Raw genomic sequence first — 22,285 nt, 5'->3', positions numbered from 1 at the left:
GAGGTAAGACTAACTGGCCTATAGTTTCCCGGGTCCTCCTTCTTCCCCTTTTTGAAGATGGGAACCACGTTGGCCCTCTTCCAGTTCTCCGGCACCACACCAGAGTACCACGAATGCTCGTAAAGCCGTGCCGGGGTCCTACAATGACCTTGGCCAATTCCTTTAGAACTCTAAGGTGGAGATCGTCCGGACTGGCTGACTTGAATACGTCCAGTCCCTCCAGAAGCTCCCTAACTAGTTCCTCACTAACCCTTGGCCCAGGTGTGCCTCCCCTGGGGCCCGAGGGGGGCCCAGCAGGGAGGTGGCTGTTCTGGTCCCTACTGAGGAAGACAGAGGCTTGTGAGGGACTAAAACATGATTTTGAATGCACCAGGAGATCTCTTGGGCAAGGGAGTATTGTACATGGTTACGTTTCTGGTGTTAACAGCAGCAGTGGCTAGTAGGTTCTTGTAGTACAGCAGCAAAGAAAATGCAATCTAAAAATTTAAAGAGCAAAGCTGAATAAATTGCTGATTCTGCCTGAAGCCTAATCTCTCAGGTAAGAGGCCCTACAGCAGTGGGTCTCAGCTTTTTTAGACTCAAGGCACCCCGGATAGTCTTGAGGCACCCCTCTGAAGATGCTAGCTCTTGGTCTTCACTCCTTTTTTGACTACAGAAAAATAATAGTTCTGTTGCAAAGAGCTCAGAAAGACCGCAACTAAGGATTTCTGTTTGAAATCTCTGTGTTTATTTTGTGAATTGTGTTTGCATATCTAACAGTGCTAACATAGTGTGGCATCCTGTGGCACACTTGAAAGGATCTCAAGCCACTCCAAGGTGCTATGGCACCCTGCTTGAGAATCACTGCCTTAGCGGAAGGAGGAGCTCAGAACAGGGGTGGGGAATTATTTCAGGTGGAGGGCCATTTACTGAGTTTTGGCAAGCCATTGAGGGCCACATGACAGGCAGCCAGGGGCAGATAAATATTAATTTTCTAAATTTTTTAGGTGCCACACGGGCCAGATAAAATGGCCTGGTGGACCGCATGCGGCCCGCGCACCGCATTTTGCCCACCCCTGGCTTAGAAGCTACATGGTTATCTGGAAGCCTTCTGAAGCCTTTGTTCCTCTTAATCTTTATGGTCATTGTCTTCAGTATCAGAGGAGGCAAATTGTTTCTTTTTTCCCAAAATGCCCAAATACTTCCATTTACTGTTGACACTTAACTTTATCAACATGTTACCTTTCTTGTGGTTAAATTTATAAATAGTAATCTTTTTGTTAAGGTCAGTTTACTGCTTTAATCTCCAATGTGCAAAACAAATTTAGTGACTATTCTCCTTGTATTTAAGATCAAAGCATATAGAGCACCCATTCTTAATTATTGCTAATGTCTGTTGTTAAACTTCTTATTTTTAGGTAACTATAGGTCGAGGATTTGGTCTCACCTACCAGCTAGTATCAAAAATCTGCCCGCTGATGATCTCTCGTAACCACTGTGTTTTCAAGCAGAATGAAGAAGGCCAGTGGACAGTCAAAGACAACAAGGTTAGGGTTACCATATTTCCAGGATCAAAAAAGAGAACACCTGGGGGCGGGGGGGCGGTGTGCTGTGCGGAGCCAGCAGGGCGTGGGGGAACAGGAGGAGAGGTATCTGATTGCAGGGGGGTGGGTGGGTAGTGATATGCCTGTGCCCAGCCTCTGCCCCTCACTCCTAAGCCCCTGCTCCCTCAGCACTGCCCATGTTCCTCACTCCTGACCCAAAGCCCCCTGCCCTCCAGCGCTGCCAGTGCCCCTCACTCCCAATCTGTAGTCCCCTGGCCCCCAGCACTGCTGGTGCCCCTTATTCCCAACCCAGAGACCCCTGTCCCTCTAGTCCTGGTGCCCATGCAGCTCCTATGCACATGGAGAGGGAGAGGGATGGACAGACAGACTCTTGCCTAGGCCCTGTGTGCAGAACACATGATCCCCGACCGCCAGTCACCTTGCGAGCTGTTCCCAGCCCCACGCATCCAAGCTGCTTGTGCCTGGAAGAAGTGGAGGCAAAACAAAAACTTAGACATTTGCTCGCATATTAAAAACCTGCCAAGACACAAGGACTGGAGGCCAGAAAAAGTGGGCATGTCCGGGAAAATCTGGACGTATGGTAACCCTAAACAAGGTATAGTGATTGAATGGGGTCTTAATTGTAGAGCGGGATTGAAAATAATGTTCGGTTTGGGCTGAGCACTTGCCTGACTTCAGGTAATCTCAAACCATGTAATAGAAGCCGTGGGACCTTGTGTTCCTTTAACATAGGCTTACCTGAGCTCTAGGGGGCTGAGTTTGAGTTGGGCTTATTCATATCTGCATTCAAGGGTTAATTTCTCTGTGTAGATGCTTATCTTTGACAGAACATTTTGAGACTACTGGATAGTGAAGTGGAGCACTGCTCCTCTGAATGGTCTAAAATAGCTTAGTTTAATGAGTTAAGGGTAACTCTGAAGCTTGGCAGCCTTAAAAAGGAAAATGCTATTGTGGTGTTAAACTGCTTCTGCTTTTTGTACTAGTCCAATAATTTTAGTCTTAAAAATGAGATGATCTCCTGATTGCAAACTGGCTTGTGAGGTGCATGCTTCTGATTTCGTAGAGAACATATGGCATTGTATGGTAAGCATGGAATGGGTTACCTGGAGAGGTGGTGGAATCTGTTACTAGGTATTTTTAAAGGCAGGTTTGAAGAGCATTTTATTCGGGATGGTTTAGATCAGTGCTGCTCAACCTTTTTGTGCAGCAGACCGGATGGACAGTATCTGGCATCTGGGGCAGGGGTGGCATGGCCCCATCCAGCTGCATGGAGGGGTGCAAGGATCCAGCCATACAGGGGACAGCCCCAACGTGGCGGGTTGGGGAGTGGTGGTGTGTGTGGCGGGGTATGACCCAGCCCTAATTCAGCCCCAGGGGAGGAGGCGGCATGGCCCAGCCCCAACCTGGCCGGGTGGCAGGGAAGGGGGCATGGCCCAGCCCTGCAAGGGATGTCAGGGGCAAGGCCTTGGCTCCACCTTGGCTGGGCAGAGGAGTAAGGGGCTGTGGCTCAGACTGGGGGTGGGGGAATAGGTTGGTCCTAAGCCAAGTGCACAGAGGGAAGAGGACCCTGGTCCTAATCTGGGCATGTTGGTTCAGGAGAGGAGGGTCATGGCTGGTCTGTGGTTCACTGTGTGGGGCTTGTGATTCTGGCAGCGGGGAGGGGTGGTAGTATTAGCTGCCACTGGTCTCCCAGCACTGAGTTTCCCGACCCATGGGTAGCCCCATAGGCCAGATTCCAAGGCTCTGCTGGCTGCGTTTGGCCCATGGCCTGGAGGTTGAGCATCCTTGGTTTAGACAAGGTGATCCTGATTTGATAGTCATTTCTGTTTTGCATTAGTTCTTTTTCTGTCTTCTGTCTTATTGCTTAAATTAATCTTGTTCCTAACAGTTGTGCAGGAAGCTGTTGCTGATTGCCTGAGCTAAATTTGTATGCTAAAATAGGATACTGACTTGGTTTAAGACACTGCAGAGCTGCTGAGAGAGAAAGAACTTGTTTTTCGTATTTTTTCCTGAAAAAGCACCATGCATTTGTTTGCTTCAATCAAAAAATAACTTGTAGAGGAAATTACATAAATGTATGTTGAAATTTTGCTGATACCTCTGTTTTCAGAGTCTAAATGGTGTTTGGCTGAACAAGGAACGCCTTGATCCATTAAAGGCCTATCCTATAGTTGAAGGAGACCATATCCAGCTAGGAGTCCCTCTGGAAAGCAAAGAAGCTGCTGAATATGAGTATGAAGTGATCAGGGAAGAATGGGAGAAAATTAGTCCACTTCTAGCTCCTAGAAATGACCAGGTGATGGGGAAATCTAAGAGCACGAGAACAAAACGTAAATTTAGCTTGGAAGAATCTGAGGCATTGGGAGTAGAAGGCCCTTCAAATTCCAGATCCAAGAGAGACAAAGTGCATAGTGAACCTTTAATTAAACCTTGGGAGATGACAGAATTGGTCAAACAACCTACAGAAAACATGGATCTCAAACTACCTTCTCCTGGAACAAGTGAGGAGGAGGAGAAAGCTCCAGTGTATTGTGGTCCTTTGCAGCCAGAGAAAGCACTATCCCTTGGCCATAGGGACCAGCAAGCACCTAGTCTTGCACAATCTTGGACTAGTTTGAAAATGCTGAAGAAAACCCTGGTAGATATAATGAAGTTGAAAGTCAAGGTGCAGGAGAAGCAGACAGCAGTCTTAAGTATGAAGCAAAAGAGCAGGAAGAGTGCCCGGAAGGAGATCATGGTGATGGAAAAAGAGCTGCAGGAGTTACAGGAGCAGTTATGCACTGAACAGGAGCAGCATCAGCAGAGGGTGGAGCAGTTGGAGAAGACGTTCTGTGGAGAACAACAAGAGCAGGAGGTACAGCAGGAGCTCTTTGTTCTGTGTTGTATGATGCCAAGCGTAGGAGTGGCCAGCCTGTGGCATACATGTCATAAGTGACATGAGCAGCCTGTGTGTGTGGCATGCAGTGGATTGTGGAGGAGGCAGGCAGCACGGTGACAGGAGGGAGCAGCAGGTTGGGCACAGAAAGGGGATTAGAGTGGTGCTCAGGGAGGGCACAGGGCTTAATTTGTGGCATACCTTGCCAAAAAGGTTGGCTACCACTGGCTAAACAGACTGGGATCCTTGTCCATAACAAAGGCTCCTACTTCTGCAGTTTTTAGAACAGGGATGTTATATAGTACCTGTTTCATCACTTTCAGACATATAGCTGTTAAATGGGTAATAGCAGGAAGGATTGGACTAGGCATGAGGTAAGGAATGGGGTAAAAAGCTCTTCACTTCTAAGGAAAGTTCAGAATTCATTATTGCCACCTGAAGGATTAATGGTCTGTATGAAATGAATATTTGACTCTGTCAGGTCCTTTATTCTGGTAGAGGTCAAGGATTGAATGAGTCATCAAGACTGGACTCTGTCCACCTCTAGATATAGGTTTCCAGGTCAAGGTTGAGATGCATGGAAAGCCCTTTCCTATTCCAGCAGAGGAACTAATGGGTACCACTGCTCAGAATATATTGATCTATGTTTCCTGAGTAGGTAGAGGAAGGTGGGATTAACTTGGAAATAGGGTTTCTTTAAAAAGTGCCTAATGCAGGGTGGATAAAAATCAGTGATTTTACAAAAAAAATTGGATTTTTAATTTTTTCTTGTTTTTTAAAAAAAAACTATATAAAATAGTTTTAATTTAAGATATGTTAGAGCTCAAAGATATCATCATTGACTAGGGATTATATCTTCTAATTATGTACTATTTGAGACAATATATTCATGTGATCTATTTATAAAACTTTTCTAAAAAGGTCACAACAGGCCATGGACTATATAAGGGGCCCAATCTTATGGGATTCCCAGAGGCTTCTCTATAGATTAGTAAAGTTTAAAGAAAACCACTGTACCCAATGGGTCTCAGTGCTCAGTCTAGAAGATCCCATTAAGCATCTCTGTGATGCTTAGTTTCACTTATCAAACTGTGGATTTGTGTCTTCAGAGATAACATCCTTGGGTGTTTATAGACGTGCTCTGGGAGGTAGGGGGGATGCTTTAATTAGCAAGCCATGTTAATTAAAAGCTCCTGAGCGTCATGTGCATCAGTGTTGCTGCACTGAAAAATGGCGATGGGGTGCTTTGAACGAAAGCTCATTGAACGAGCTTTAGTTTGAAGTGTCCTGCCACTGTTTTTCAGTATGAGGATGATGATACACATGACGCTGGAGGCTGCTGGAGCACGTTAATTTCTGCATTTCAGCAGACTCGATTAATTGAGTCTGTTTGAATGCACTGGATTTACAGCACGTCAGAGCAGCCTTGCTGCATGTCTATAGGAGCCCCTTGTTTACAGCAGTATATGGAGATGAGCAATAACAGACCTGATTACCCACTGATCAGCCCTCTTGTCTCTCTGCAAGTTTGTGTACACAGAGTCAAACCCTTACCTCTCTTTAAAAGTGCAAAGTTTCAAGGAGTGAAATGAATAAAGGATATCAAACAACAAGAATGCATGTTTTGTAGAAAACAAGGATTAAATCAAGGCTTCCTGACCCGTGAGTGATTTAAATCAATTTGATTTAAATCAAATCCACCCTCAATGATCTTCAAGTAAGTTAGGCCAGGATCTATTAAAATTTGACCATCAGCTGGCTGTTAGAATAAACTCTGGTAAACAGGGACACCTCTTTGAGCTTTTTTATAAGTACATTTAAAAGTCAGAGAGAATCCAAATGAATGGAGGAGCTGGTCCACTTGATAGTCTACTGCAAATTGAGATACTTTTGGTCTACAATGTAGAATGTGTATTCTAGGCTGCAGACAGAAATGCAGCTCCCTGCTGTAACTCGGAATGATTTCTGCAAAGTGTTCAGAGTTACAGTGTTACCCCAGACCAAATAGAAGTTCACTGTTCAGAAGTTCACAAGCTCCCAGGGAAGTCTAGCTGCCCCTGGGAGCTTGCAGCCAGGTGCCCATAGCAATGGCCAAACTGTTTGCCAGTTCTCACTGTTTTCAGAATGGAAGGAGATAAAGGCAGTGAAGGGAGCTTATTCTTGGGGCTCCCCAGCTACTGTTGAAGGGTGGGGTGGATGAACTGGACCCTCCCCACCTGGGGGGGGGAGAGGGGGCTGAAAACCCCCCAGACTGAACCCTCACCCCATCCCCTTTCCTTCCTCCCATTCTAAAACTAGTGACAGGCTGGAAGCTCTGCAGACATGAGTTACAAATGATGGTGCATGTTGTAACCTTTATCTGATACCCCATGCAATAAGGGGTCAGATTTTCACCCAATTGGCCATTTTTAAAGTTGTTTGCAGCTGTGCACTTGTTTGGTCACAGCTATAAACTGCTTTTTTGTGGCCATATCAGGCAAAAATTGTCACTTCTGTCTGCACCTCTTGAAATCTTGCATATTAAAGGGGAACCACCTTCTCTGCCAGTGCTGGAGGGAAAATACACAGCAGCAGCTAAGGTAGGTAAGAGTAGTGGTGTTGGTTGTGAATGAAAGTGCAACCTGAACAGTAAATATAAGTTAATTCCATCAGATTTGTTTCCAGTTGGAGCTAAAAACCTTTCCCTTTCCCCACGCAGAACCTATTGCTGCTCTTTTGTTGGTTCTTTGAACATTTCAGCCTGTTCTAAGTAAAATAATTTTGGGATGTTCAAGTATTGATATTCTGAGGGAGTGAAAATGCCTCTGTAGCTGGCTGGGATCTTATTAGAGTTTAGGAAACACTAAAAGTGAAATATATCTTGAGGTCTGCTGCACACTGGGAAGGCTGCCTTACTGTATCCTTTTTTTAATGTGTAAAGTTTGTCTCTTTCATTTTACCCATCCTAATACCTCCAGTTTATTTTTGATTATAGGCTTGTTACCTGTCTTCCAACAAAAAATCTTATGTTGCAGTTTCTTTTTCCAGGGAGTAAAACAGGAACAAGGGGACGAGAGTCTGAAGGAGCAACTGGCTCAAGTCTTGCAGGAGGTAAATTGGTTCAGCTGTGTAATCCAGAGCTATCTTAACTTTGCTTTCTATTCTGTTGTCTTGCAAGAAACCTGAGGACTATCTGATTTCATAGCCCATAGTAGGGATAGGTTCCATGTGTCATGATAACTGACAAATGCAGCAACGATGTGAAAAGACCCAAAAGGCACCAAAAGTCCAACACGTACTAAAAGCAGGACTGAAGGAAGGAGAGGATTAGAGCAAGTCAATTTCTAAATGTCCAGAGCTTCTGTTTTCAGCTGCTTCTGCAGTTGCTCTGTGTGTGAAGTATCTGTTTTTCTTCTGCTATTTCCCAAGGCCATGTGATTTGAAGGTGGGTGCTAGGGAACTGTTTGGGTCCAAGTGTAAGGGACTTCAGAATTCATAGAATCATAGAAAAGTAGGACTAGAAGGGACCTCCATTGATCATCTAGTTCAGCCCCTTGCCAGAGGCAGGTTCATCCCTATCCAAACCATGCTATACGAATTAATTTTACCAAGCACTTCCCTCATTCAGTCCAATGAATGCATGCTATATTAAAGTCTTGGCATCCTGAGTATCCAGCTCTTTAGCAAGTGGCTAAAGATGTTAGTGAGGCTACAGCAAATTTTGGGGTGGCTACAGCCCCCTCCTGTCCCCCCCCCCAATAGCCTCCTCCCAGCACCGCCGCCCACCCAGAGTGCAGCCCTACCCTGCCAGAAAGAGTCTGCCCCTCACAGATCCGGGGGCACGTGCCACACCCCCTCTGCCTCCCATGCCCTCCCAGATGAATGGTGGGAGCAGCTGCAGGAGCCCCCTTCCCCTTCTCCCCCACACCTCCCGGACGAGCTGTGGCTCCATCCTGTGCCTGCCCCACCCTGGCTGGGCAGCAGTTGCCCCAGCCCCGCTCCTCCCTCACCGCGGGGGCCTTGATCTGCCCACTCCATGCCCCTTCCCTCCCCCTTCCTCTTCCACCACAATAGACTAACCAGTTGCATGCAGCTCTCTAAGCTGCTGGGCTGTGCTTGCCACCTATGTGCTGTGCTGCAGCTGTGCGCGTGCACAGGCCACTTATTGGCTGTATCAGGCCGATTTCTGATGCAGACAATTTTCTTTATATCAGTGCCAATCTGATATCAGACCAATGTATCAGTGTCCCTCTAAAATATGCTATTATGCATTAATTAGCACTGCCTAATGCACATTTAATTTAATACCTCACATTGGAGGTACTAAATTTAATGAGCATTAGAAAAGATGCATTAATGCACATGTTGATGTGCCCACAGTTTTCATTTGGCTTTTAATTCTGCTTTACTTAGCATAAAGAAATATAGTGGTGTAGCCACAGTTCATGCAGCTGGGCAGACTCAGTAATAGTCCTAGTATCAGAATGGAAAATCCTCTGGGGTTTTAGGTTTATTGCTTTATGTGGAGGGACCTTCCTACCTGTGTGTTTTGCCTTTAAATACCAAAATAATGTGAACAGGACTGTGCTTCTGTATCCAGTGGTCCATATCCTTGAATGTAGGCAGGCAACTCTATCTCTCTGCCCTAGAAAGGATCTAGAATGTTTAGGCTCAGAACACAACTAGGCTCAGATACAGATTAAAAAAAAAAGAAAAAAAAAAAAGGAACTTCAGGCTTAATGTGATTACCCTTAGGGAGAGACTCTGGAATGTCTGTTAGGATTTAATTGCTGAAGTCTTGCTGGTGAGTGTTAATTGCTGGTGGGTGGTGCACAACTGCGATAAGATTCACCCACCAGAAGTCAGAAAGGTGACTTGTTAAATTAGAGGTATTCTGACTTGTTAAATTAGATGTCTACTCTCAGCCTCGTGCATCAATATCACATGTAAGATTTCTTTTTAATTGCATGAACCTGTTTTATGCTTAAGGCCTTCCTGGTTAGGCATTACTGTAATTTGCATCTTGCCCCCTCAGAGACTGATCTTGCTGATTTCTTATCTAATGAAGTAACTGACAGGCAAAAATGAGTGAGCTGAGCTGGCTGATAAGGAGCAGGTATGTTTCACTGATGCTAGTTATAACAAGAAAGTCTTTGCGTTTCTTCTATTTTTACAGCATCGCGCTTTGATGGAAGAGTTGAGCCGCAGCAAAAAGGACTTTGAAGAGAGAATTCAAGCAAAGAATAAAGAATTGGAAGAGACCAAGGTACTGAACAGAGAATCTGATTTCTGTTTGGTTTGTTAGTGCAACCTCATATGCTGCATTGGAAAAAACTGATTGTTCAGTATTATGACTAGACAGCAGAGGCAAGGTGTCTTGGCCAAAGATCCTTTTGTGAGGTGTCCCTGAACAGGCATGAGCTGAAGTTGCTAGGGCACAGAGAGAACGCAGATGGATGTTGCAAATGCCTTGCTCAACCCCCAACCCTGAATATCTGAGTTTGAAATCCGAAGTGTTTAACTTCCTGTTAAAGTTCATATAGCTAAAACTGCTATGTAATCCATGGGAATATTGCATCTGGGGCTCAAAACAGTAAGGAAATGCATAAAGAGAAAAATTGCCTCTTGCACTAAGAATGATGTGATAACTGAAAGAAATTGAGGAAACCTTCCACTGTACTTGCTCTAGATCTTCTCTTATCTTTGGATCTTTGTATCTTTTTTGGCCTTTTTCTGTAACTTAGAGGTTGTGTTAAATACAGGTTCAGTTGAGGAAATTCCTTCATGTTACTTAACACTAAATAGTATGCTTACCGCATTTTGATGATAAACAGCCAGTGATATTTCACTCTAAGCTGTCAGTCCTCTGGGCAACTGTAGTAGTGCATGGAAACATCTTGAATTCCCAGACTTTTACATATTTTCTGTGCGCCTGCATTTGAATCCTTTTGGCTGAATGTTCCTGCCAGTAGACCAACTTTCTGATCAAGGTTGTCTTGTGCAAAGTTCATCCAGGAATGAATGTTTGCCTCTGGCTAAAACTCCTAAGTGGTTAACAAGGGCTTGGAAGATGGTCTGGAATTATATGGTTCAGTTTGTAGTTTCTTTAGGTATGTGGGTTTTGAGTAATTGCTGCTGTTCTTTAACTAAATCATTCTTTTTGCAGCATATAGGATTATTGTCTGTATTCCTGTGGTTGCTGACTTGAAACCCTGCTCCTCTCCTTTCTTCATATGAAGGAAGGATGCAAACTCAGCATGAGAAAACTGTCAGGTTGTGGGCTGGGTCTCTTGCATTGACCACCGTACCATGTTCTCTACCAGCAAGTGATCTTGTGTGTGTTCTTTACAGGAGGAAAAAGAAAAAGTGAGAGCTCAGAAGGAAGAGGTTTTGAGTCAGATGAATGATGTACTGGAAAATGAGCTTCAGTGTACCATCTGCTCTGAACATTTTATTGAGGTATGTTTGCTGACAAGGTTCAGTTTTAAAGGAAAGGATTTAAGAAACTTTTTTTTTCCTCTTTGTCAAATCAAACAGTTAAAAATAATACCACTAGACCTAGGAAAATGTTCATATTGACTAACATTTTCTGTTCTCTTGTGAAGAGTTAAGCCATTCGCTACCCTGAAGTATACTTACTCCATTTTGTTTATTCTCTTGGCGTGCATGTTTGTAATTAGGATCACTGAAAGTGAGCCAGATTCCATCCTTAGATGGCACACCCCATTTAAAATTAAGCCTGAAATGTCGGTCATTCAATAGTGATGGGAAATCCTTGATTTCAATTAGGCATTAAAAATTTCTCTTCAGCATTGGAAAATTGATGCAACAGCTTGTTTCAGTGCCTGAGAATCAGACAGGAAATTGCCATCTAGTTTCACTATGGAAGTGCTGCCTGGCTGCTGTGCAAGCTAAGCCTCTCTCTGACCAAAATGATGCAGAAGCCCCCTGGCTCCTTAAGCCAGATAAAATGGCGCTGTAAATCACATCTGGCCTGTGGCCACACCTTGGCTTAACCTGTCTCTATCCTGACTTAAAATAGGAATAATAGCTGTTTACTGTGACTTGGGAGGATTTCATAAGCAGTGTCTCCTTCCCAGGCTGTTACTTTGAACTGTGCGCATAGCTTCTGCTCCTACTGCATCAATGAATGGATGAAACGTAAGGTGGAGTGTCCCATCTGCAGACGGGGGATAGAATCCAAAACACGCTCTCTAGTTCTGGACAATTGCATTGACAGGCTGGTAGAAAACTTGAGCTTGGAGATGAAAGAACGTCGCCTGGCCCTCATCAGAGAGCGCAAAGGTGAGAGGTGGGTGGATGAAGTGTGATGAGTTCAACCCCTGTTTTTGTGTTCATAGGAGAACTTCCTTTGGCACCTATATACTACTGAGAGGCTCAGAAAAAAATTAACAGGGAAACTAACATCAATCTTTCAGATGGATTTTTCAGTAATTGGGATGGGAAGCCATTTCAAAGGACATTATATAGCCTTGTAAAATATTTCAGGCAATACATAGCATGAATCCTATAAAACACTTGGAAAACATAAGTGTTGAAGACTAAATAGTTTCAAAAACAGATAATTGAACAGAGCAGGACCTGAAAAATTTACCAGGTACCTTCTAGTGAAATGCTAGATCTATGTGTAGATCACTGTGTAGGCTAATGGTGCATTATCAGTGTCCTGGTGAGAAGTTTGGCATTAACTTATATTTGCTGCACTTTCACAAGAGGATTTTGTGGTCAGCACTGGCTAGAGAATTCTGAAGAGAACACAGGTGCAGTACATGGCTTTGTGCTACACTTCCTTCTTAGTTGGTATTGAATTTTGGCTTCAGCATTAATGAGGCATAAAACCACGGCTCTTTTTACTTGTCATTAAAACACGTTGCATAAGAGTAAGGATTTTATGCCTGATGTCCTGCAAAATTCCAATGTGAGCAACTGGTCCACTTTCCTTTTTTCAAATTCTCTCTCTCTCTCTCTCTCCCTCTCTCTCTGGCTTCTAGTCACTGTAGTATCTGGGTGCTAAAATATAGCGGTTATTCTCTACTGCCCTTCTTAATTGCTTTTGTTGTATCCTTAAGACACTGCTTTGTTCTTCTGTAAAGGTGGGTGCATGATCCCTTTAATTTTTATAACGTGTAAAAGACCTTTGGGATCTTTCCTAATGAAAGGTGCTTTTCGAATATTTCAGATCCTCCTTGGTGAAATAGAGTGACATCACTAAACAGTGTCAGTTCTAACCTGAAAACATCACCTATTTAGCCAACTCACTCTGAGTCCCTCAGGAAATGCTGCACTACTCTCAGAGGCTCTCCAGCACTGCTTCCTGGATTGTTTTCATCTCTGCAGAACTGACACTGCTCAGGCATACAGTACTAATGTGCATCTCTGCAGAGTATGCCAAAGCACTGTTGAAGTGTCTTGTCAGGTAGCTGATGACTGGATGAAGTGGTGTCTTCCAGGGAACCCACTCCATTCCTGGATATGGTAAATCAGTGGTTCTCAAACTTATCTTCATGCTTCTCTCCAGTCGAAGGAAAATGAGCTCAGGTTCCACCTTCACATGTACCTGGACATCATAGTTGTGCAGAACAACCATTAGTTACTAAGGGATAGAAAGCTTGTAATAGTCACTGGCACACTTTAGTGAGGGAAGTTGACCTTGCTTTATCCAGTGGTGGGAAGATGGTTCAAACTGAAGCTGGAGGGACTTGACTTTCAGTTAAATATGGACTGTACCAGGGAACAGATTGAACTGAGGAATACTTATCTGTACTCTACTGGCCCCTGGAAACTGAGGATCACATCTCTGTGCTAGGCATTCCATGAGCAAGTAGCAAGAGAGACTATTCCTACTCCATCTTCTACTCAATTTCTAGAGGTCTGACTGGATTTTTTTATTGTTCCCCATGAAGTCCCCTTTCCCTCCCATCTTATTCCCTTTTGTTCCCTCCTCCTCTTGATTGGGAAGACCTTGAGATAGCCTTCTGTTGCCATTTCCTCTCTGAGTCCACACTGAGAACCATTTAAGATATGGAGAGTGATTCCTTGCCCTCCCTGCAGCCCTGCTGGAACTGAAAAAAACGTAGGAAATGTAAAAGAAAATCCTAATTCATATTTATTTTTAAAGAGTGTAAATAGAACAGACAGAAATGTCCCAGGCAGATGGCCCATAGTTGTAGAAACCTGCTCTAAAATGCACAGCCTGACAGTAAGAGGAGGCATTTAAAGTTTCCAAGAGAGCTCTAGCAATTGCACTGTCCACAACCTGGCTATCAGCTTACTTTTGTATTTGTGTGTTTTGAATGCAGAGAAGCAGGATATATCGGTGAACCCAGCCACAGACAGTGAGAGCAGCATAGTTTCTTCCATCTATTCCATCTTGTCGATGAGCAGTTATGATAGTGATGACTTTGAGGAGGACTCTGACTACGATGATAGCTACTATGTTATCTGAGCACCCATGCTATGGATTTGTTTGCCTGGGAGCCATGCAGAGCCAACACATGGGTGGTTGGGCCCACTACCATCAGAAATGAATGGCCTGGATTGGAAACAAAGGCAGTGAAGAGCCAGGAATGAAGAGCTGCAAACTGAAAGCACTGAACAGAAAGTCCTCTTTGTTCTTAAATGAATGTATAATTTCCTGACCTCTAAAGTACAAGTGCAATCATTGGGGTAACTGACCCTTTTGTCACACTAAGTAATAACGTATGCACCTACATTTCCATGATCACTTATGACCTGCTCAGTTAACGTTGTGTCCTAGTTTGACTGTGTGCAGTCAGACTGGGAAGTGACATCTGTTCAAGTGTATATATTGGTTGGCTTTATTTCTGCTGGTGGAGGGTATTTGAGCAGGCTGGCCATGCAAACAGCAGCGCAGATGTATGTCAAAGTTGCAAGTACCAATTTAAGATGGGGTTTCCTTGTTGGAATTTCACATGGCAGCTTGACTTGGCCTTGCCTTTTGACAGTAAATGGTATTATTTTGGTTGTGTCTGTACCAACTCTTTGAGCCTCCTATGCTTAGATGCACTGTAGGTTGTATTGTTTAATCTCTTACTGCTCCATTAAGATTGTTGATTTTTCTGTTGAGTAGATTGACTTTGCCTAAAGTTTTGGCCCTGACTAAGCTTGAATTCTGTTTCTTGCAGCACATCATCCTTCTCTCTCCAGGTTTTTGGGGGTGGGAAACCATTTCATCCAGAAAAGGCACACAGTGGAAACCTTGTATTGGTTCCTGCCAGCATTTTTTTTCCTCCAAAAGTGCTGCTATTTTAAGTTAATGATGCATCCTGTTGGCAGAGTAGGGAATCAGCATCCAGTGGGTAATGGCAAGGTGAGGAGGAAAGTAGAGTGTGTTTTGTCTTTTTACAGTTTCCAAAATATTGCTGCTGAATTGTGGCATAACATGAGCTTTGTAGCAAACCAAATTTTTACTGGGGGATGGAACACATGTTGCCTCATTTCAGCAAGCATTTGACTGTGAAGCTCTGTTTCCATTGGCCTATATACTTGATTTAATTTTGTTATCTAAAAGCTTTTCTTTCCCTATGGGGGAAAAAGATGGGGAGAACCTTTTTGTATGTAGTATTTGTTTTCTCTCCATGTGCATGTATTTTCTCGTTTATATACTTTTCTTGTTTCTAAGGAGGAAAAAATACACCAAGTTCTATAGTGTTGCCTGTTACAACTAGTGAGACAAATTTCTGGTAGTTAATCTAGACTCGAATGATCTGGACCCATGTTTATCATTGCTCTTTTTAATAGCTCTGGTTGAGTAGTGATAGAAACATTTTAGCCAAAGGCACTGTTTTTATGAATTTATTCTGAAAAAAACCTCATGCATTTGGGGATCTGTACAACAAATGTCACAGGTTATGCTGACCTGGATTGACAGGGACCAGTGCGCCAGTAATGTAAGTAAATATAGAAAATGTAGAACCTTTTAGGTTGTAGCATTCCTTCTTTTTTTACCTGATCTTAGTTTAAAGAAAAGTCTTATTACAGTAATGCACGCAGGGCAATGCTATGGCAGAAGAATATGTTCTTTTAACAGGATTTGTCTTATCAATTAAACTCTGACAAGGTCCAGATATCTGTTCCAGAATATAAGGTTTAAGCAGCTCTGTCCTCCTTAAACTTTAGTGGTTTCTCTTGTGGAGGAGTCACCCCCCTCTTGAGATTTCCCACTTACTGGTGCTCTTAACATCTGGTTTCTACCCTTCAGAGGCTTGCTTTAGTGCAGATCCTCTTGAGAAATGCTTGAGGTAGGTAGGTCACCAAAAGATTGTGAATGGTTGACACTGACCCTCCCTGGCCTCTTGTGTGAAAGTAGGAGATTTAGTTGCCTTCCAGCTTAGGAGAAGCTTATCCAGGGTTATAGATGTCTTTTACCAGGTACATATTTTTTCTATTATGATGATGTGTATGTGTATGTCTTTTTTTTTTTTTTGCTGGTTTCATTTTACTAAATGTATTTATTTTGCTTCTTTCCCATACCTGTCACTGTTTTAATTACATCTGTTGCAAAGTGGGTAAAATCACCTTTTCTGTCAATGTGTGTCATGGAAGCCATCTCCCTTAAAGCCAATTAAAGAACAATGTTAAAAAAGTAAGATGAATGCATCCTTTCCACCTTCCAATATCGTCAGTAATTCTCTTGGGTGTAAGTCAGTGACACTTGGTCTTGACTGACTTGGGAGCCGCTTGTGCACAATTAACCAAGGAGCCACAAATAGATAAACACCTCTAGATACACTATGGCAAACCCCCTCCAGTTCAAAAACATATAAAAATAAAACCTCGATTATTAGTGCCTGGGGAGTTCATAATCTACTTGAGTTTCCAGCCTGTTGCTAAATTAAGGCTGAGCCACTCTTGATTGCTACACTTCAAAGGATGGCACTTCTCTACTCCAGGTGCTTATTAGCTGTCCTGCATCTGAGAAGAAGATGCAGTTTGAAATAGGAGTTAGAGCTCATTAGTGGTCCCAGATAGCTATTTGCTACAGCTCTTTATTCTCTGGTTACTTCACAAACCCTCAGCTTAGCAAGGTGGTAAGGACCCTAACCCTGTGATGTTGTTGGATTCTTCTGTTTGCCCCTCATGACTGGCAAATTTCCAACACCTTAGCACTAGTGTATGGTCTTAGAGCAGTGGTTTTCAAACTGTTGTGCAGAGCATTGGGATATCACTAAGTCATCAGGGGTTCTGCAAACAGATTAAAGGCAATGGCAAAGCAGGCTGGGAGGTGGTGCGCTGCCATTACCAGGGTGGGTTACCCGGCTCAGTGTCAGCTTTCGTGGCTCACAGAGCTGGAGGTAGGGGTTTCACAGCAGAAGTGATATGAAAGGGTTTTGTGACTTCAGGGAGCTTGAAAACCACTGCCTTAGGGAGCGTTACATACACTGCACTACATGCAAGGGGAGTTGAAAAAAAAATTAGAATTTCCTGTAAAGAGTTGCAGATGTTTAGGTTACAGAGCCCTTTCCAGCTTTGGAGCTACCAGCTATTACTGACAGATGATCCAATGCCATAGACCAAGCACAGTGTGTAAGCACTGCTCACCCAGGTGTGTTTATTAATATCAAAATTCCTATGGTCACCTGCCACCCCCAGACCTTTAAAATGTATTATTGTTGTTCCAGGGAGCAGAACAAATAAAATGCAATGAGCAAGCATGTAAAAAGTTGACAAACTCCACCTTAGCAGAGCTCAAACAACCACTGTGGTATAGAAGCAGTATTACAGGTTCTTTGGATATGAAGACATAATTAAGCTTTGCTTGGTCTAGTAGGTATTAGGTATTACATTATAGCATTGACAGACTACACAGCGTCTACAGGAAAAAGAACGATCATAAATGCCATTGTATCCTGAATTAACCTACCTAGTGAATGTCCTTGGTAAACCTAAGCTTGGATGTAAAGTCAGTAACTAGGCAGTTGTTCAGCAAGATTATACCCAATGTCAGATCTCTACTGTGAGGTTATTTCTTCAGGAAGGCCATTTTCCATGTGCTTCTTACACACACACTTTATGGTACATAGTTATCACTTAATTCTTTTATATGGTAATATCCTTGATTGAGGAAGGAACTATAGTCATCTCAGCTCCAACAATCTACTGCCTGAACTTTAGTCTTCCACTGGGTGATTCTTAGGTAAGTCATCTGATTTGCACCTTGTAAATTTGCATTACCTTACAGGTAAGAATAAAGTCTTCTCCATACTGAATGTTTGTCAGCACTGATGCACTCAGTTTTAAAATGCCTTTAGGTTAGCTCCATTTCTACATGTCCTGTACCGTAGAATCTGGGAGTGGGACTTGACTTCTGAGTTACTGCTGGGTTGTTAGTGCACAAATTCTGGTCTGTCAATAAGGAGATAATGTACATCAACCTCTTTGATAATGTATTTCAGACTATCATTTGTAAACTGCCTGGAGATTCTTGCATGGCAAATGATATGGAGGCACATTGTAAAAACTGCTCCATATGGATGGGCTTCAGTGGGAGAAAATGCAAGCCTAGTGTGTGTGTTTTTTTTTTTTTTTTCCCTCTCCTCTTTATTCCCTGGCAAAGCTCAGAGTAGCCTTATTTAACTTAATGCATGTGAACCTATTATAGAGATGACCAGATCTGAGCAATAGTATGTAGGACTCATATTTTTCCCATGCATTTCTTGCTTTCCTGTTAAGTGCATGTGCACTACAACACAGATATCAGCAAGATAAAAAATTGTCAGAAGGAAACATAAGAGACAGCATCCCCAGGGCCTTCAGTGTTGTGCTGATGATCACTCTTATACTTTCAAGATATCCTTTCATCTTAGTGCACTGAGGCTTGTAGCCCTAGTTTGCATTGCAGTCCATCTCTTTTCTGCCCCCAAGACACACATGCCTTGTTGGCGGGCAGCTCAGTCACAGAATATGTTGGAGGCTTTCACAGATTGTAAGGGGCTGGAAGGGACTTCAGCAGGTGATCGTGTCCAGCCCCCAGCACCAAGCAGGAAAGACAACGGGGGATCAGGTGATCCTAGCAAGGTGACAATCTAGTCTCTTGAAGATTTCCAGGGCAGGCAATTGCACCACCTCTGGAGGGAGCTTATTCCGGTTTGAACACCCTGACTGTGAAGTTTTTCCTAATGTTGAGCCTGCATCAATCTTCCAGGAGTTTGTGGACATTACTCCTGGTTTACCAGGCTTCATAAAGCCTGTGAGAATACATTCCATCTTTACTGTGTGAGAAGCTGTATCATATGTGAGCTTTGCAGAACCGTTTTGTTTAAACCTGGACACTTACATGTGAAACGAGTAGGCTTTGACATGTCTGTCACATGTGAAACATCAGCCTTTTCAAGCAGGTTTTTTCTAAAAGGTTCCAATGTTTTTTATTATTTATTGTTTTTTGCAGCAAAACAGTTGTGAGCAGAATACAGCGCGGATAGATCTGAAGCTGTAATTTATTTAATAGTAGGACAAGCATTCAGACTTCTTCCTGAGCCAGACCTTGGGTAACACACTTTCTTTCCTGAAGACTAGCAAACTGATTTCAAAGGAATTGCTACTGAAATCCTGTTCCTATTTAGAAACCAGCCTGGAAGAGGCAGCAAGAGGTCTGTGCTCCAGTGCAATTCCCTGCTCAAGTCAGGGCTCTGGTTACACTAGGAGGTCCCAAACAAGACCTGCAGGTCGTATGGAAGCCCCTTGCATGCAGCTGGCCACCTCGGACTGCTCCTTTGCAACGGCCCTGGAGGGGAAACCCTGGTTTGACAATTAGTGAGAGCCAGCTCTGCGGCAGGATGTAGGACGGGGCCCCTCCAACGTTCTCCCAGCTGCTGGAATGGCAGCCATCTCAGCCTGGCAGCCATGCCCTCCTCCCAACGCGCATGCGCAGGACTCGCACCAGCTCCTAACCCGCCCATCAGCCGCCCCGCCCATGGTTCGGGGCTGCCTCCGGCGCGCCTGCAGGCCCCCTCCTGGCAGGGCAGGCGCGGCCGGGCCTTCCCCTGTGACGCACCTGGTGCGCGCGAGCTAGGAGGGAGGACCCCGGCACCTGCCAGCGGAGAAACGAAACTGAGCGCGCTAGGCGGCAGTTCGCTCATCCTGCTGCCACCTTCCCCCTCTGCCTTGGGATATGGTGCCGGCCTGAGTGCCCCCCGCTCCTGTGAGTACCGCCCGGGGTGGGGGCTCTGAGACTTGGGAGCTACCACCTCCGCGCGCAAGCGGGGGAGGGGGTTGCAGCTGGGGCGAGGGGCGTTATGAGGGTTCCCGTATGCCCGTCGGCAGGGCGGGCGCTCCCATCGCCGCGCGGTGGGGAGGCTGGGCACTACCACCCGCGGGGGGGAGCGGGGCGTTCCGGGAACCCCTCTGGGTCCCTCAGCGGGTTCCTCCCAGCTCGCGAGACCCTCGGGGGCTTCCGTAACTGCCCCCGGGGGGGCTTGGGCTAGAGCAGATAAGAGCTTAATAGAGAGCCATTAAAGACAGGGCCCAGGCAGAGCAGTGTCAGGCACTAAGCAAAGGGGAGGGGGGTTCTGCCTGCGGAGGGGCCTGGGCATTGCAGGTTGCGATGGCAACCCGTGGGGTGGGCCTGCGCCCCTGGCCTCTCTGCAGGCAGAACCCCCCTCCCCCCACCTTTTGCTCCCTGCCACGATACCTGAGAGGTCTCGAGTTTCTGAGTTACTGCAGAAGAGAACGGTGAGGGGGGATTTGATAGCAACCTTCAGCTACCTGTAAGGGTGTTGCAAAGAGGATGGAGCTGGACTGTTCTCAGTGGGGGCAGATGATACAACAAGGAGCAATGATCTCAAGTTGCAGCAAGGGAGGTTTAGGTTGGAAATGAGGAAAACATTTCTCACTAAGAGGGTAGTGAAGCACTGGAATGGGTTATCTAGAGAGATGGTGGGATCCCTGTCCCTGGAGGTTTTCAAAACTTGGCTAGGAAAAGCTTTGGCTGGGATGATCTAGTTGGGGATGGTCCTGCCTTGAGCAGGGGGTTGGACTACATCAGCGTTGCTCAACCCATGGGTCACGACCCAAAAGTGGGTTGCATGAATATATAAAAGGGTCACAAGCAAACTTTAAAAGTGGAACAATAGACTTTAAAAATGGATTGTCTTTTAAAAGTCAAAAACGTAGGGAAACCATGGCTTTTCCCTGGCACAGTGGCAGCCTGTGAGGGGCTGCTTGGGGCCCCCCATGCCTCCCACACACCTGAAACTAGATGATCTCCTGAGGTCCCTTCTAACCCTCATTTTCTATGTTTCTATGGTGGAAAAACCTGCTACATGCACGTAGACAGATGCAATGCAAGGTGGTGTTGCTGCTCCGACAGTGTTTGGTGGAAGCTGAACTGCAGCTTTCTGTGGTCTTGCTGTGGGGGCAGGGTGAATTGGCCATATGCCTTACGGGACAGTTCGGTGGCTGTTGGATCCAAGTTTGGCAGGGGCTTGCTTCAGCTATTATCTTTACTTGTTTGGAAGGTTTCAGATAGTGTTACACATTAAGTTGTTGAGCAGCTGGGAAAAGAACTTGTTTGCAGGTTGTTTAGGTAAACAGCTTCAAGTGGGATCAAGGGGAAACAAAAACACGTTACCTGCATCATTTCAGGGTATGTTCCACCATTCTTTAATGCCATGTATCCTGAAGTGATGAAGCATTCCATACCTATGTCCCACTACCAGAGGAAGTGAACTAATGTAATATTCACGGTGTATAATTTGTTCTTGCAGTAAAAATGAAGAGAAGAGCGGAGCCTGAATTTAGCAGCCCCCAGAAGAAGCAGAGGAAGAGGATAGAGGATCTGGGATTAACCCTCAGTTCCACTTCAGATGATGACACTCAGTTTAGCAATCATGCAACCCAAGGTAAGGTCAGGCATTAGGTGCTAAAGTTGTCAAGAAATGGCCTCGCAGGAAAGGATACTTTTCTCTTCAGGATAACCCTGAAGAAAGAATGCTTCTCTCTTTAGGTATCTAATTCATCACCACAAATGGAGACTCTAGGAGCAAAGCTAGCATAGTTTCTATTTGTAAACTGGGCTGAGAATTTCTCTTCTTTAAGTCGTTTTATTTGGATGTTTTTAAACATGATCTGAAATTAACAATAGAGTATTCAAGCTTTATTTGCTTTGATTCATTGTCTTTTGTTTTTTTTTGTCTATGGGTTACCTTATATATTTTTTATTTAGTTAGCCCCCACTTCAAGAAGCTTATGTTCTTGGAACAGATGGTCCTTTCTTGTGGTGCTGTGTAAACAGTATCCTGTCTAATTTACCAGGTATTGACTTTCCTGTCATGCTCAAAGTTATTGCTATGAATATATACAGTCTTGGGAAAGGAAAAGACCTTGGCAATGCATGGTCTGTATGAATCTGGGAAAGGGAAAAGTTAGGGGCACAAAGTAAATTCATGAAACAGAAGGCAAACGCTTGATGTAGTGTCTGTAAAGGTTCTGATTATAAAACTGTTATGTTGCTCATTTCAGCTGTGGTGGGTTTTCCTAGCCTAAGGATAAAAGCAGGGAGATAACTTTCATAAGTGAGTGGTTGTGCTCATGAATTCTCATAAAACGAAACCTAATAACGTTGCTCTGTAAAGTCAGTTTGGTAACGTTATTCCAGTTTTACAAATGTGAAAGAATGAGGTGCAGGGAGATTAAAGGAATGTTTATAAGTGGTTTGAGCTGGGGATTGATGGTAAACTCCCTTGAGGTGTGTCTCAGCAACTCCGTGGAACTTTATTCAAGACATCTAATCCCTCTACCTTGGTTTCTCTCGTAGAGTGGGGGTAATATGTATTTCTTAGGAGTCGTGTTGATATCCTGAGATGAAAAAAGAAGTGCTCAGTACTGTGTCATATTGTCTTTGGTTGAA

General features: G+C 44.3%; 1 protein-coding gene across 8 annotated transcripts in view; it reads left to right on the top strand.

Annotated features, from left to right (window-relative positions):
* CMTR1 (cap methyltransferase 1) overlaps nucleotides 1-22,285 on the top strand; it is a 77,478-nt gene that overhangs the window by 12,358 nt on the left and 42,835 nt on the right. For 2 of the 8 annotated variants that reach the window (XM_019526757.1, XM_019526759.1), the window contains exons 2-8: nucleotides 1,398-1,526; nucleotides 3,655-4,398; nucleotides 7,447-7,509; nucleotides 9,575-9,664; nucleotides 10,750-10,857; nucleotides 11,499-11,703; nucleotides 21,144-21,278. In XM_019526757.1, coding sequence (XP_019382302.1) covers nucleotides 1,398-1,526; nucleotides 3,655-4,398; nucleotides 7,447-7,509; nucleotides 9,575-9,664; nucleotides 10,750-10,857; nucleotides 11,499-11,703; nucleotides 21,144-21,278 — 1,474 coding nt within the window. Of the gene's footprint in view, nucleotides 1-1,397; nucleotides 1,527-3,654; nucleotides 4,399-7,446; nucleotides 7,510-9,574; nucleotides 9,665-10,749; nucleotides 10,858-11,498; nucleotides 11,711-12,598; nucleotides 16,279-19,408; nucleotides 19,580-21,143; nucleotides 21,279-22,285 lie in introns of those variants that run through there. The other 6 variants (XR_002099328.1, XM_019526760.1, XM_019526761.1 and 3 more) reach the window with 6 other exon arrangements.

The sequence above is a fragment of the Gavialis gangeticus genome, unplaced genomic scaffold (assembly GCF_001723915.1).
Source record: "Gavialis gangeticus isolate Ggan-Ray unplaced genomic scaffold, GavGan_comp1, whole genome shotgun sequence".
Classification (NCBI taxonomy): domain Eukaryota; kingdom Metazoa; phylum Chordata; order Crocodylia; family Gavialidae; genus Gavialis; species Gavialis gangeticus.
Note: the sequence above shows the minus strand (reverse complement) of the source record. Positions and strands in the feature narration are given on the sequence as shown.